This window comes from Strix aluco, chromosome 3, assembly GCF_031877795.1.
Source record: "Strix aluco isolate bStrAlu1 chromosome 3, bStrAlu1.hap1, whole genome shotgun sequence".
NCBI lineage: Eukaryota > Metazoa > Chordata > Aves > Strigiformes > Strigidae > Strix > Strix aluco.
This window is the reverse complement of record NC_133933.1, coordinates 21,429,871-21,445,275: the sequence shown is the minus strand read 5'-3', so window position 1 is coordinate 21,445,275 and position 15,405 is coordinate 21,429,871. Positions and strand designations below refer to the sequence as shown.

The 15,405-nt window shown below is 44.9% G+C and overlaps 1 protein-coding gene and 1 long non-coding RNA gene across 4 annotated transcripts in view; one reads left to right on the top strand and one right to left on the bottom strand.

The window, feature by feature from the left end:
- Positions 1–9,798, bottom strand: part of FBXO11 (F-box protein 11) — a 78,712-nt gene extending 68,914 nt beyond the window's left edge. For 2 of the 3 annotated variants that reach the window (XM_074817692.1, XM_074817694.1), the window contains exon 1: positions 9,307–9,798. In XM_074817692.1, the coding sequence (XP_074673793.1) occupies positions 9,307–9,415 (109 nt within the window). In that variant the 5' untranslated portion in view covers positions 9,416–9,798. The remainder of the gene's footprint in view (positions 1–9,306) is intronic. The other variant, XM_074817693.1, reaches the window with a different exon arrangement.
- A 386-nt stretch (positions 9,799–10,184) lies between these two features.
- LOC141920622 (uncharacterized) lies at positions 10,185–14,616 on the top strand. The gene is made up of 2 exons (XR_012622406.1): positions 10,185–10,623; positions 10,709–14,616. It is a non-coding gene; the product is annotated as an uncharacterized LOC141920622 (long non-coding RNA).
- Positions 14,617–15,405: the final 789 nt, after the last annotated feature.

The following is a 15,405-nucleotide window of genomic DNA, read 5'->3' as shown; positions in this document are numbered from 1 at the left end:
GTAAAGAAAACCATCACGCTTTTACACTCACTTTCCCAAGTACAAGCAGCCTGGGAACTGTAAACCTTATCCAATACATCCTAAAACACTCTCATTGGTCAAATAAGAACGAAAAATGGGGCAGAAGCTTTTTTTGCCGCATACACATAAGATCAGTTGTGCAGTAATTAACTAACCAGATTCATCTGTGGGAGAAAGGGAAATGAGGTACATTCAAGAGGCAGTTCTGAGTTTCTCTTTGGAAGCCTTAGAAATTCAGTAAGACAGCAAGACAGGGTGGCATATCAGACTACTGAAAAGTCTTTTTCCATATGCATTTAAGTAGTATTTTAGATTTTTAATAATTATTGATGAACCAGTCTGGATAGCTATGTAGTTACTGTTGCAAAATCAAACTTCAATTAAGAACTAAGCACTAAAAAGAAAACAAATTGTTTTACCTTTCATGTCATCTCAGATCAAATTCAAGTGCCTTTTGTGGTCAATGGGAATCTTTCAGCTGGCCAGGATTTCAGTGGGCTTTGAATCAGAACATCCAAAAGCATTACTGCAGTGTTAGAATGATTTGAATTATGAAGCATCTTCTGAAAGATCTCAAGGTAAAACCTACTTCTTTAAAAACATGAAAGAAGTATACCAAGATACTATGAAATTAATGACTTATTTATGGTGTTTTAAAATGCACTAATAAAGCTTTTGTAAGTTTTGCTAAAGAAAAATGCACCTGGTAATTATAACATCCAACTAATTTTCAGGGTAGCATCTTTGTAGTATTCACTCCTTCAGCAACGTATTGTCTCAAAACAGCAACAATACAGGAAATGGTGTCAAAGTCCTCATCTTACTGTTGTATAGATACACCCAAACTAGCTTGGGGACAGAAACTGCATTATTGTTTTAGCCAAGGCACTCCAGCAGGTCTAACAATCCATGTGGAGAAGGGAGTGCCTTGAAAGAGTGTAATGAAAGAGGGTCAAGCTAACTCAAATTACCTTCCATTTGCCACAGGCTAAGAGCATGCACATGAACAATTACTGTGAATCAGATACCACAGATCAGCTGACATATGGTAACCTGTCATCCTACAATAACCTGTCCAAATACAAAGATAGCTTGAAATTTAGACTGGCTGTAGAGCTACAACTCACCCCTATTCAGAAAGCAACAGGCTAAACCCTCGAACCTTCCCTTCTAGATGTGCAAGCTGAAAAAAGCCAAAAGAAGAGAACCCACAAATCAGAACCCTTAAGGCAAACAGGCTGTTTCCAAACACTACAAACTGGGATTACCAAAAGGAAATAGTTACTGTAACATGACCTATTCATGCTAACCAGTCCTTTGGTATAAAAGCATGCACACAGCATGATGACCATGAGACTGCAAATTCAGCTCTTCTGCTGGTCTGGACAGTGGTTATTTCAAACAAGTGTAGTAATTCCAAGTACAGTTGTTAATTTTGCCTTGTAATGGCAATTCACAGTAGGTCAAAACTCAAGCTTTTGCTTCCCAACCTCATTCCCAGGAGTACCTGTTTCTCTGTGCATAGTTCAGGAGCTAGGAAATAAAGATCTCTCTGGAACATAAGGAGGACTATTCTTCCAGTGGCCTACAGCTAGAATAACCCCCATGTACTCTTACTGTTCACCCTCAGTATTTTCCCAACACAAGACCAATATCTGATAAGAGGTTTAGTTCATTTTAAAAATCAGCTTTCACTAATAATTGCAAAAACCATCATCAAACCAACAACTCTAATCCAGATACCTACCAAGCTCAATGACATCAAGCAGGACAGAAAAACTGAGGAAAAACTTTGCATGTTTTATCAACACTAGACTGGCACTCACATGGAAGGGCTATACAGCTGAATCAGTTTTTTGGAACACAGAACCAGTTGCACAAGACGATAAACATAACTATTATTTTGATATTGAAATACCAGTAATATCCGGTATGTATTGGAACGACACTTCTAAGCACTTCTTCTGAATAAACTAAGTAGAATCAAGAAAATAGAGCTGCTTATCAGAAACAAATGTAGGAGCCTCAGCAACAACATTTCTAGGCAGAAAGCAACTATGCAGCAGTTCAAGCTCCTAGAACAAAACAGTGCCTGAACTCTCACATTTAAGATATCAGGAGGGACCTGACGAACCTGGCAGAGGAGTGGAAACTGCCGTTTTCTGTTACAACAAACAGTAGGCTTCATTGTATGTATCATAGCACATATCTTAGAACAGAGCCACAGCAGCATTTCAACAGCTCCTCTCAAACAGACAGGACCATCGTCAGTCACTCTGCGAGACTCCAGTCTCACATGGCAGCTAAACTGATCTGACAGTTACCTGTGAGGACGAGGGGCTGCCCCACTTCCTTCCCCTCCCAACTGCGTACCTGACAACCGTTTCTCTTACACACTCAAATTCTGCAGTTCGTTAGCTCAAAGAGCCAAACCCGCAGGTAACTAATTATTCAGGGTGTTTTAAAGTTTCCGTGGTGATCTGGTTCAGGGAGCTACAAGTACCAATGCAAGGCAGGGGCTAAGAACGTGGGGCTAGAAGCAGGAATAATGGGATGACCTCTTCCTCTAGCAACCAGGCTCTAAAATTACTTCATTATCTTGTCAGAATGCAACTAAAGGAAATAACTCAGAGGAGAGCACAAAAAATAGTCCCTAAAAGCCTGCTGAAAGAACTGTGTGTTTTACAAGTGTTCATTTGTTGCTTGTCTGTGTCCTCCAAGCTTCTACATGTGGATGAAGAACAACGTTTTAAGAACAGGCAGCAGAATAACCAGCAAAACTTAGTTATTGAGAAGAACCACAATAACTACTGTGCAAGTTACATTTTAAGAAGTATTCCAGATTCAGAGATTCTCAAAAAAAGTCCACTAAACTTTCTGATAGGAAGTACAATTTAACTGATAGGAGATTCCTCTAGAATGTCGTCTTTATTTTAGAACCCACACCTAGATCTTGCTCTCCTCTTTTACAAGAATTTAAGGGTCTTTTTTAAAAGTAGCAATATATTATAAAAGCAGAATTTTGATAGGTGTTCTGTAATTTCATTGTACATTTTAGTTTGCTTTCTTCCCCCCCTCCTCCCCACCACTACTCATTTCATCAAGAACGGAAGGACTCAGACTAAAATCCTAGGCTACATTCAGATACTATAGCTTAGTACCATGAACAATAACAAAAATCACCACGTATGTTTCCCCTCCTATTCAAGCCCTGAACAGAGAAACACCACATAAGCAAGAAACAAACAGAAGTACTTAACAACCAGAAAACATGAGAGGATTAGGTAATGACAAAGTCAACTGAACAAACCTTTCATTTTCTCAATTCTTGTTAGCTCAGTCATGTTTTTCTCTCCCCTTTGCTTTTACTGTCCACACATAGCGCAGTTCTGATTTTCTTTTCCTATACCATGTGTTATAATATGTAAGACTAAAGATACTTAATCAGCACAATTTATCTATCTTAGAGAAGCATGCTACCTCCTCTTCCTAACAGACCGCAGTTCACAGCCACAAGCTGTAAGAGGAAGTTCAAGGGCTGCCACAGGTGACCCACATTACAATACACCTGGTGCCTACTCACCCCGCTTACAGAAGCGGCCCAGACCGGAGGGAGGGGGAGCCAAACGAGTTGTCCTCCTCACTGCAGTAGCAGCCCCCGCCGGCTGCCACCTGGCCTCCCCGATGATGCCACTGTGCATGTGCAGAGTAAGTGTGCTTAATGTGCCGAAAAAACACACGCGCACCGCAGTCACTCTGCACAGGCACTGCAAATTCAGCACTTGCTAGGCACACCAGATTTACCATGCTGGTGAGGAAACTGCCTATGTAAAGCAAGCTGCAAGCCTCACATACCCAGGCAGCTGCTGGGCTGACAAAGCATTCACAGTGCTCCAATTCTATGCATATACATTAAATCCTCCACATCCAGTGCACGTAATGTTTATTATGCTTAATGCCCTGCACACCTGCAGTAAAAGCCTGACACATGTTGGTCAGCTTTGGTCTATTCCATAACTGTGATTCTCCCAGAAAGCACCAGAGCAAGAGGGAGGCACTGAGCACAATCTTCCCCCAAAGCAGAAAGATATCAGACCAATGTAGGACACTTCACCACATCTTTACTTAAACCATTGGGCTCAAAGTTTTTGTAACACAGAAATTAAATAAAAAAAGTTTTGGTATTTCTGGGAAACTAGAACAGATATTAATAGTCTTATGAATGACCAAAATATACCAAAACTATGGGCAACGAACATTTGTGTATACTAAGGATAAATACACTTGATTTTGATCTCTACAAATCAGACAGAAATCTAGCATAAATTTAGGTCCTTGTCCTACATGAAGGACAACAGAGGTACCCAGACACTCCTTTGTAGTCGTGATGCAGAATCAGGCTTTGGGAAACAGAAGTTGTACTTGAAGTACCAAACTTTTATCTGTAAGGTAGACTTTGGAAACTCTTCATTGCAGAAACAAGGATTACATATCCATATGTAAATGTATCTCTTCCCAGTCTAGGACTCTCTTTTAAGGAATATGGAAAAGCCTGAACTACATTTCTTTCCACCTGGAGCAACTGATGCCTGACTTCTTGACTTCTTGCCATAAGGGATGATCCTACAAAAACTGAAACCAATTTAGTTATTTTGATGCAAGTCTGGGCATTTGCTTCAGAATAAGAGTCATTTAATTCAGTTACTGTTACAGTAGCCCAGCACACTCCAATGTAAGCCTTTTGGTGGATATATTTAAAAAAAAAAAATCATGCACATGCTTACACACATGCACTTGAAACAGGGCCAAAGACTCCCTACCTTTCCTGAGATATTTATCTCAACATTACAAAACATAGGCTTTGTGAGCAAGAGATCTACTGGAGCTTAGTTTCTACATGTTTGTGTCTTACACAGCCTAACCTCTCTCTCCCAGTACGTCAAGCCCTAATGTCCCCTATACAGACAAATGACTAATTCAATTACCTTGTGTGCTGACAGGCCAGCTGGTTGCTGCTTCTTGGCATGGGTAGAGAGGATAAGTTATAAATGTCTTTCCCTCATTGTCTTCTTCCTCTGCCCAGCCAATAATTTCCACAAAACTTAAGAACTTCGCACCCCTTTGTCAAATCTGGTTGAAATGAGCTAACAAGTTCAGAAGTTGCAGAGTGACACACAGAGAGACTGTATGAGTGTATAAGTCTTGTTTTCTTTGGAAAATAAATTGGGGGGAGGGGAGGAAGCAAACCCGCAAGGTTAGTTTACAGGCTGCATGTTTTAAATATGCCCCAACTCCAAAAGTATTGACCCAGCTTAACTCAATCTAAACCAGAGCTGCCACAGTCCCACCACACCTACAGGCATTCAGTGTTATCCCTTCCCTCATACCAGCACTTGTGCCAAAAATCAACCTGGGGAGAAAAAAAAAAAAAAAAAAAAGCAGTTAGCGTTTGGCGCAGGCAGCTCCGGAGCCAGCTCACTGCCTTGTCACATGGACACTGCTACCACGTAAAAGGAACGCGCAGGATTGTGGCAGACGCAGCTGCCATGGTGCTACACACATTTGGTACTTAACAGTACACAGGATCCAGTCCTAAAAGCACTTAATACTGGACATAAAGCTCAGAACCTCATTAGTACCACATCCAGTAATGTGCTGATGGTATAAAGAAGCACATATGCACTAATGTAGTTATTATTTTGAGAAGAACAGAAACAAGAAATGATAGCTTTGAGGTTGACAGTTTTAGCTGCATTCTGGACAAGATTATTTTTTTTCTTGAACTGTCTAACCTTGTCTTCTTTGTAAAACTGTAGCCAAACCTATACCCTTGAGGGAAAAAAAAAAAAAAGCACTATAAGCAAACACAGGAATATTTAAACACAGACATCACCCAGTCCAGATTTCCTTTTGGGTAGACCATTGTCCTAAAGAAAATGAAAGGACCCATCTATTCTGTAAATTTCATGCAGAATTCCAAAACAAAAGAATAAACCACTGGCAACCCCACTGGTGATCAGGAGGGAGAAGGTGAAACAGAAGTAGCATAGTGTAGCCAGAGTGGCTAATTTAGATGGAGGGAGGTGTGAACAGCAGAACATAAGGCAAAACATCTTGGGAAGTATATCCTGATGACATCTTATCTTGGCTGTACAACACAGTGAGTTTGGGGGAGAAAAATTCTTTTATCTGCAATCATTTATGATCTCCCTTCCCCACTAATCAGAATACAGGTACACAACCATTGTTTATCAATGTATAATACAGATAGCATGATCATGCATTCATTAGATCTACTCATACTACATGTATAACATACATTAAAGTAAGAATTGCTTCACAGTATAAAACACAGCTTTGCGTGATTTTTAAACTGTTATAAGGAATCTTTGATGGAGGATTTTTAGAAAACCATTTTTTTTTCCCTAGTGATCTATTTATTAATAACAGGAGTCATAACTCGATTTTTACCCAGTGGTGAAAATGTAACAGCTGTTACACAGTTGCAAAACACTGTCTACTTACGGAGCATTAAATAATAAATAAAGCTCAAGACCTAGTACACATTTTACTAAGCAATCTACTTTAATGATACGAAACAACAAGAAGTTCCAAAGATTAACTATGTGCTACATTATCAACTCTGTTCCATGATATTTGTACTCATAAGTACTGTGCTGTAATATGGAGGAAAGAAATTAATAACAACAAAGAATAATTTTCATTTAATCACAGCTGCACTCACATTATCTAATAACAGGTTTTTTAAAGCAAATTTAAATCTGACTTTAATAGAAACACTTTCCTAATAACTTACACTGCTGCTTTTGTACAGCCTTTTAAAGATGACCTACATTGCTTGGGAATAAAGGTGAAAAAAGTCACCACTGACTTGTGTGGTATAGTCTAACCCTAGTATATTGGCTCATAATTTAGTAGCATTATTCATCATCCTTTACAGTAACAGCCCTGCACAAAGTGATCAAAGTCACAGGTAAAACTGGCATTAGCTTCCAGAGATAATGGACCAGACCTTGCAAGTTCTGAGATAGGAATGGGAACAGCACTAGGGACACCCCAAATGTAGATATAACACTAATAGCAAAACACCCTAACGCTATTGATCCATTTTTGGGCAAGTCAGACCTAGTGCAACTGACCTTCAAAAATGCAAGGAAAAAGCTAGCAATGATCCAGATGGAACAGTAATTTCAGCTAACAGTGGAACTTGATTTTTTTTTACTATTTTATCACCACTGAGTGGTGAACAGCAATGAACAATGGAAAAAAAAAATAAAATTAGGTGAATGTAGAGTTCCATGAAAGTGAGAGTAATACAAATAAATTTCAGCCTCATATTTTAACAGAAAAAGTTGCTGCCTGTATCTTTAGCAAATTAATAACATATGAACAGTTTGAGACAGGCAGTCCAAGGTAAAATTGTATAATCACAGCATTTAATCTATAAGCACACCTTTCAGGATGCCTTTTAGAAGTTATATTTTCATCTGTTTAAAAGAAAAAGTAAACTGGGGGGTTGAAAGAATTCTATATTCTGCATATGGAACATCGATGATGAAAATCCTCAGCGCATGTCATTGAGAGCAGGAAGTTCTTTTTGTTGTTTTTTTTAAATGTCAGTATACCAGAGAAGTCATTTTAATTATATAATTACTTAAGATTTTGGAAGGTTTACACAAGACCCATAATTGGGCATAAGACATCACATCCTCTGGTTATATACACAGCAATCTGGTCTGGGTAACATTCTTTGCTCTGACCAATGTGTGCGAGGGGGGGCGGGGGAAGGAAGGGGAGGGAGGGGAGGGGGGAGGAATGGAGAATTAAAAATACTTCCTCAGATTAAATTTTCTTTACTTCATTTGCTTAAAATGTTTTGATTGCATAAAACGCACTAAAATATTTATCACGATGCATCTCCGTAGTTAAATACCTTGTTCTCCATGTGATATCCTAGATACTCAAACAAAAGACATTCAGATGACAATGAAGGCTTTTTTTTATTTTAAAAAGACATTTGTACATCTAAAACTGCACCACAGATCAGTCTCCTTTATCATGCCAGAGTTGTGACAGCCAATGCATAAAAAATTAAAATCCAATCCACCAGATAAGACATGCAAAATGTCTCCTCCAATCCCACCCCCATCTCGCCTTCAAAAAAAAAAAAAACCACCAACCCTGCACATACGGAGCACACGCACACTCGCACCCCCAAGAGCCACCACGGGGGCGACAGTGCCCAGGGCTGAGGGACCGCCACCCCCTCGCCCGCGCCGCCCCCCCCGTACCCCAGCACTAGCGACCCCGCTCCGGGCTCCATGAGGGGAGGAATCCCACCTCGCCGCTTCCTCATCCCCTCAGACAATGGTGCTCTCCCCCATTAGCTCCAAATTGTCAACATTTTTACGCTAGGCCCCGGCCCCCCCGGCGCGGGCGGACCCGCCGGGCCGGGCCGAGGCGCGGGGGGCCGGAGCCCCCGTTCCGTTCCGGCCGGCTCGGGGCCGCGGGTGCCGCGGCGGGGGCGGGCGGGGGGTGAGGGGGGCGGTGTGGCTGAGGTAAATAAATGGCCGATCGGCCGCGGCCCGCGCCCCCCCGCCGGGCGCTGTAACCGAAGCCCGGGCACCGAACTGCGCAGCAAACATTGCGCGGCGCGGCGGGCCGCGGAGGCTCGGCGAGACCCGGGCCGCCGCCCCCGGACACCATTTCGCCGACGGCGGCGGGGAAGGTGTCGGCGCGAGTTGCCCGGCACCGGCGCCCCCCCCCCGCCCCCCCCGTACCCCACAGCCCCCCCGGGCGCCGCTCGCCCCGCGGCTCCCCGCGTCACCTCTCCCCTCCGCCGGCCCGGGGGCCCAGCCCGCCGCTACCCGCGGGGAGGCACCGGCTCCCCCGGGCGAAGGCGGCTCGCCCTCCCGCAGCCCCCGGGGACGGGGCGGGGGGGCTCGGGAGGGGAAAGGGGTGGGGGGGGGCGATTCTCCGCGTTCCGTCCCGAAGGGCCGGCGGCGATCGGCCCCCCCCTCCCCACCGGGCGTGGGAGCGCGGCCGGGGAAGGGGCCGAGCCCCCGCCTCCCTCCCGCTCGGCGTCTGGGCCCAGCGGCCCCGAGTCGGGGCAGAGCCCAAGCCAAACAAAGCGCGGCCTGAGCGGGAGCCAGGGGTGAAGCAGCCTGGGCTTTTCCTGCCGGTGCCCGGCCGGGCGCGGCGGGGCCCGGCGCCGCCGGCCAACCCCGCGCAGGGCCCCGCTCGGCGCGGCGGCGCCTGGCTTACCCCGATCCCCGGCGGCGGCGGCGGCGTTGTTCCTCTCCTGCTGCTGCTGCACCGGGCGCGGCCTGGACACTCGCCTGGGTCTCCTGTTGGCGGCTCGGACCGAGTTCATTTGCCGACTCGTGTGGGTGGCGGGAGGGGAGGGGGGGAATCCTCCGGCAACCGGTGCCTCGTCGGGGAGGGGGGGAAGGAGGGAGGGAGCCCCGGGGCGGCCGCCTCGCAGCAGCGGGCAGCAGGGAAGGAGGGGGGGGGGTCTCCAGGCGGGGGTCCCGCCGCCGCTGCCGCCTCCTCGCCGGCTCGCTCGAGAGGCAGAGGAGCCGCCGGCCGCTGGCTCTCCCGAGCGCTGGCTGTGGGGGACGTTCGCGCCGCGGCCCCCCTCCCCGGCCCCCCCGAAAATCCCTCTCTTAAAGGAGCCCCGCGGTCCTGCCCGTCTCAAGCCCGTCGCTGCTCCGTGGCAGGAGGAGCCATTGACACTGCCAGAGACACACACTCGCGGGGAGGCAGGCGCTGGCGGCCGCGCTCCGCCAATCGCCGCCTCCCACACAGCCGGCCGGCGGCCGGGCGGCCAATCCCCGCGCCGCTTCTATGGGGTGCGGGGTGGGGAGGGGCGGGCGGGCGAGCGGCGCGGCGCGGGGTGGGGTGGCGAGCGCGATATAAAGGGTCGGGGCGGCGGGCGTGGGGGGGCGGCCGCGCGGGGCGCTGCGAGCGGCCATGGCGGGGCTGGGGCCCGACGCTGAGGCCCAGGCCCGGCGGCGGCGTGAGGAGGGGCGGCCGCAGGCGCGGGGTCTGGGCCTGGTAGGGCCGCGCCGCCCCGTCCCCGCGGATCGGCCGGTGGGCCGGGGAGGGGGCGGGCGGCGGGAGCGGGCTCTGTGAGGGCAGCGCGGGTGCCGCCGGGCCTCGGCGGAGCCTGCCCGCGGGCGGCCAGCAGGAGGGGGAGCGCGGGGGGGGCCGAGCCCCGCAGCTCCGCGCTGAGGCCGTGTGTGACAGGGGAGCGAGGGAGGCGAGAGCGCCTTGTTGTGTGTACGGCGTGCCGCGGTAACCCTGCCCTGGGCGTGGGCTCGGCCGGCGCTGCCGTCTCGGTCGGTTCCACGTCCTGGCTGCTTACTTCCTGACTGGTGGCTAACAACTTTTTCGCTCAGGAAGCCTGTTATTCCTTGGTCAGTGTGCACACTCGCGTCTGCGTTGCCTCTTGGTAATACAACAGTATGCTCTTTCTCTTGGGCTGGCAGTTCAGGCAGTGTATGAGGCTTCTCCTGCTTTATTGCAGTTGTCACGTTGGTGCGCGGCTGGTGGCCTGAGAGCAGAAAAAAAATGATTGAAGTTAGTTGTGGTTTTTTTCCTTTTCAGAAATCACTTAATAAAATGGGTAGCAAAATCCAAGCAGTAAGATATCTTCTCTTTGCAGGGTCGCTCAGGAGTCTGCTTCTAATGCTTCAAAGGTGGGTTTCTGTGTAGTCCTACTTAAACTAAGCTCTTGGAGTCTGCGAGAACCAGGGCCTGTGTCTGCGCCTGAAAAGCAGAAGTATGTTACCTGGTATAAAATGTAAATAAATAATTGTCATTAAAAACACTTTAGGCAGGAGCTTGTTCAAAGCAGGCAAATAAAAGTATAACTTTAGGAAATGACAGCTTTAAAAAAAAGCTTTAAAAACATTTATACTTGTGCTTCTAAAGTAAATGACAGTAAAATTGTACTTTTAAGTTCATATCAGACCAGAAATAAATGTATGAGAAGTCTTACAGGAGCATTTCATAGACTTAGCATTTTGTTGCCTTGAGGAATGACAGGAGAAACAGCAGAGGATTGTTTTCCATACCCAAGAAAATAATTTTTAACACCTTCTCTAATAGTAGGGGAAGAAGTAATAAAGTTCTTGTGAAAAGACCTTCACAGGGAAAGAGAATAAACTTCACTGTTTGGGGCCAGTTTTTATCATGACAATTACCAGTGTACTAAACATTCTGTAGAGCTATGTAATTGCATGTACATATCATAAAAATATTTTTTATTCTGATAACAGCACGGTGAAACTGTGCTTTAACTCTTGAATGGGAAGACCACACCCAAGAACTGTGCTGAGCGTATCATTAAAAACCTATGATCTTTAAAATAATGTTTTAATTGAATTTCTGTGCAACTGTTCTAGTTGTGCTCTCTTCACCAGGATCTAACAAATGAATTATTAGTGTCGCAAGGTTACCTGAAACTGCTCGGTATTGGTGTATTCCAAACTTTTAGTAACCTGTCTAAATCTTTGAAAACCTGTTCAAGGGTCAAGATGGATGACAAACTAATTTTCACCTAAAGCATGTAAGAATCTAAAGCTTCTGATAATAGAATAAAATTTTATTGAAAACTTGAATCAGCAGGCTTTAGTATTTCTTAAAAGGACTTGAACTCCCACTAGTTTGAAAGTAAATGATTTCTTGGCCTAAAAAACACTTTTTGTAACTAAGCTTCTTAACGTGGTAACTTGTGTTAGGAACATGGTGGGAGTCTGGCAAAACTTACCGTAAATGGGAAAAATGTGAGTCTGTGTAAGCAGGTCCAAGATGTAGTCTCACTGACTTGGCCAAAATGCAGTGAGGGCAACCTGGAAGGTTGTGCAGAAGTTCGTGAAAAATGCTCAGGAGCTGATACGATGAGAACCTCATATGCCGAGTAAGACAAACTTGAAGTTACTAAATAAATTACTGGTGCAAAAAAGGGGGATACCTGTAAGCATTCGTGGATAGCTTACAAGGCATGGAGTAGTGAAATAGTTACAGTGCTCTTGTCTATATTTTTGGCGACGTTTTAGAAAGCCAGACATTAGAAAGGTGGAAAACTCATCAAAACAGCTTTGAGGAGAACTCTGTATCTCTTCTCATAACAAAATTACGTATATCCTATCTGATTTGTGACAACTGGGACTTGATCATCATAATTTCGGCTTTGTAAGTCAATATTTAAAACGTTATACTTGGCTATCCTGTGCCTCCGTTGCTGCTGTATAGCCTCTGAGAGGATAAACGCTGTTCTGGGATGAAAATGACTCTGAAAGCCCAAACTTATATTCAGTCTTCATTGTATTGACCACTGTGGTGATGCTTTAAGCCATCCTGTATGATGTGCTAATAAAACATTCCTGAATGTGGGTGCAGTTTATACTGGCAAGATAATTTTGCCTTTGTCAAGACAGCTTTTTCTTTATTTAAATTGGGAAGAGAGAGAATGGAAAGTGGAACTAAACTATACTGTGATTTTTTTGCATAATTGTCTACAATATAAATGCTTGCTAGACTGGTTGTGTTGGCCGCAAATCACCTTTTGGTGACCCATGAACACCTTCACATTATGAACAGAAAGGCATAAGACCTGGGTGAAGAGTTTACTTGAAGCATTTACAGCATAAGCAATTTGGGCAGAGTTGTCAAGTGCTAGCTCATCATATGAGACTATCTTCTAAGCTGCACTGAATTTCAAATGTATATGTATTTAAACGTTAATGATACTTGGTTCTCTGTATGTACATGAAGAGCTGGCTGCTGCTTTGAAGACATCGCCTTCCTGCATGGAGGAAGGGATGGCACAGAGTGCTTAGTGATAATAACAGTAACTTGTTAATTATGTGTTAACTTAGAATAGGTAGAGCTTTGTAGCTAAGGAGGCAGCTTCATAGAGAGAAGTAGTGCAAGTTGTAGTGAAGGAAACACTGATACAGGGCTTCCTATTTGTTTGTGAGGGTGACTTTGATTCGGCTGTCTTGCTCTAAAGTGAAGAAGACAGTTGAAACAACTTGAAGATCTGATCAGGGTAATGAAATGGTTAAGTATTCCTTTTCTGGAATCTCAGCAGAGAATAGATGAGAGGCTAGAGATTGTGGGGCCACAGAATAAGCAGGATTGGGAAATGGGTGTGGGGCAGTGTAAACTGTTGAGTCAGCAAGGCTGATTCAGGCCAGGATGATCTGCAGGAATCGCCACTATTTTATTCTCTTTAATGTACACGTCCACTAGCAACCTGAAAAGCCTTTCTTCAGAGACTGTTAGAAATACTTTGAATGTGGGGCAGATTCATGTAAGTTGTTACGATCCTTACTTGCCCTGAGGATGTGAGTATTGCTTTAACAGCTGATCAAAACAAGTCTAGGATAATAGTTTTCAATGAATGGTGATCTGTGGATTACTTCTAAGGGGTTCACCAAAGATAAGTAAGAACAACTTCAATTTGTATATGATGGCCTAAAGCTCTATTTAAAAATTGTTCAGAAACTGCACATAGAAAAAAACCACTGAATCACTGGCTTGCAATTAAGTGGAAAATGCACAGTATTCTCACTAGCTTTTGGCTTCCCTAATATTTGTGAGAGAACAAGAAATATTTTGAGCACTACTGCAGTTTGTTATACAAAGCCCACTGCAGAGCCTTTAGCTACAGCTCATGGATTTGAATAAGAAATACAAGAAGTCAGTTTTTATCATGCTTTTTAATCGGTTCAAGTGGCTTTGCAAAGGAGCCACATGTGTATCCCTCTCCTCTCAGATGAAAGTGAAGCAAAAAGGGCTGAAATGACTTGCCCAAGAGCATTTACAGGCTATTAACGGGGCCAGGAATAGAACCCAGCGTACAGGAGTCCTTATCTAAGGCTTTCTCCACAGTGTCATATTACTGCTTTCAGAAGCATACGACTTTTGTCTATTATTTCTAACCATCTCATAAGCTGTTAATATATCCCTGGACTAAAAATACTGCATTGAAGATTTGGGACTGACCCAATGTGGACTACTGACTGTAAAATCTTTAAACCTAGAGGGTTGTTTCTCATAAGCTTGGAAGAAGTGAGCCTTTCAGAAATAGCTGTACCTAGAACTGGTTGAACCTGCTTGCTCTGCAGCTCAGAAATATTAATGCCATTTTATTGCAATTTCTCTGGCCCTCAGTTCCTCTTACTTGTGTTTTACATCCCATCTAATGCAGCTAAATCTTCCCACTCTTACAGAAAAGGACTCTTAAATCTCCCCTCTGTTTACCTGGAATCTGTCTCCTAAAATCTAGCTTGATGTTAGCTGACCTTAGTGGGTTACCTCCTGGGTGAATATCTGTGGCTGGGATGTTTTCTGTTGCTGTACCAACCTGGTTTCTGCAGAAAAAGTAAAGACCTTGGGGTGGGAAAATGTGTGTTGTTTCCTATAAGCTCACTTGACACTTGGAATGTGTTTATCTAACGTTAATTTTGATTCTGCCCTAACAAAAGTTCTCTGGAAGCCTTTATGGTACTTCAGTTCTCATTAATTTTTTTAATAAAAGTAACTGCTGAAAAAAGTCATGGAGGGATGGTGTCTGAGTTTTAAAGCATTTATCGGCTGTCCTGGTAGAAACTTCATAACCAGATAGATACATACACATGACCTGCCTTCTGTATTTTCTGGGAGTATTTTCAGGGGAGGGAGAGTGGGTATGAAGCTCTTTCCATCTGAGGGATGTCAGCTGATGGGAAAAGCACCCAGTTTTGTATTGTTGGGTCACAGCAAGGAGGGAGGCGTGAGGTGGTCCTGTGGGCTGCTACCACAGAGCTTTGGTGCAGACCTCTGGCGGGGCTGTCACACAGGACCTAACCCATTGGCCCCTGAGAGTCAGAAGCAGGCTTGCAGTGGGGCTCGGTACCATGCTTGCTCATGCAGGCTGTGTATGGGAGCATGTGAGAAATGGGGTCAATAGCTACCTTTGTGTCAATGAAATTTTGAGAAAATGATACATTTAATCCCAGCTGTAAGTCAGGAGGGCAGAGATGTTGCTGTGCAGATGAGCCTACAGTCAATGACAGGAGTTTATGTTGTGGAGGTAGAGTGGATGACATCTGTTGCATGTGAAGGTGGAACTGTCTCAAGCATCCACTCTACATTTTCAGCCTTGTTTTCCCTGTGACAGCCACTGCAATCCACTGAAGTCAACAAGCTTGGTCCTCTGGGTTGTACTGAATTTAGGTGTTTCAGATAGTGTGAACTGATACAAAGCTTCATTGCTAAAATTAATTAAAATACATTGGGTATAAATCACATAATTTTTATGGGTGACCTGTCAAAATAGCATGATTTTCCTGAATGATCTCTCTAGACACA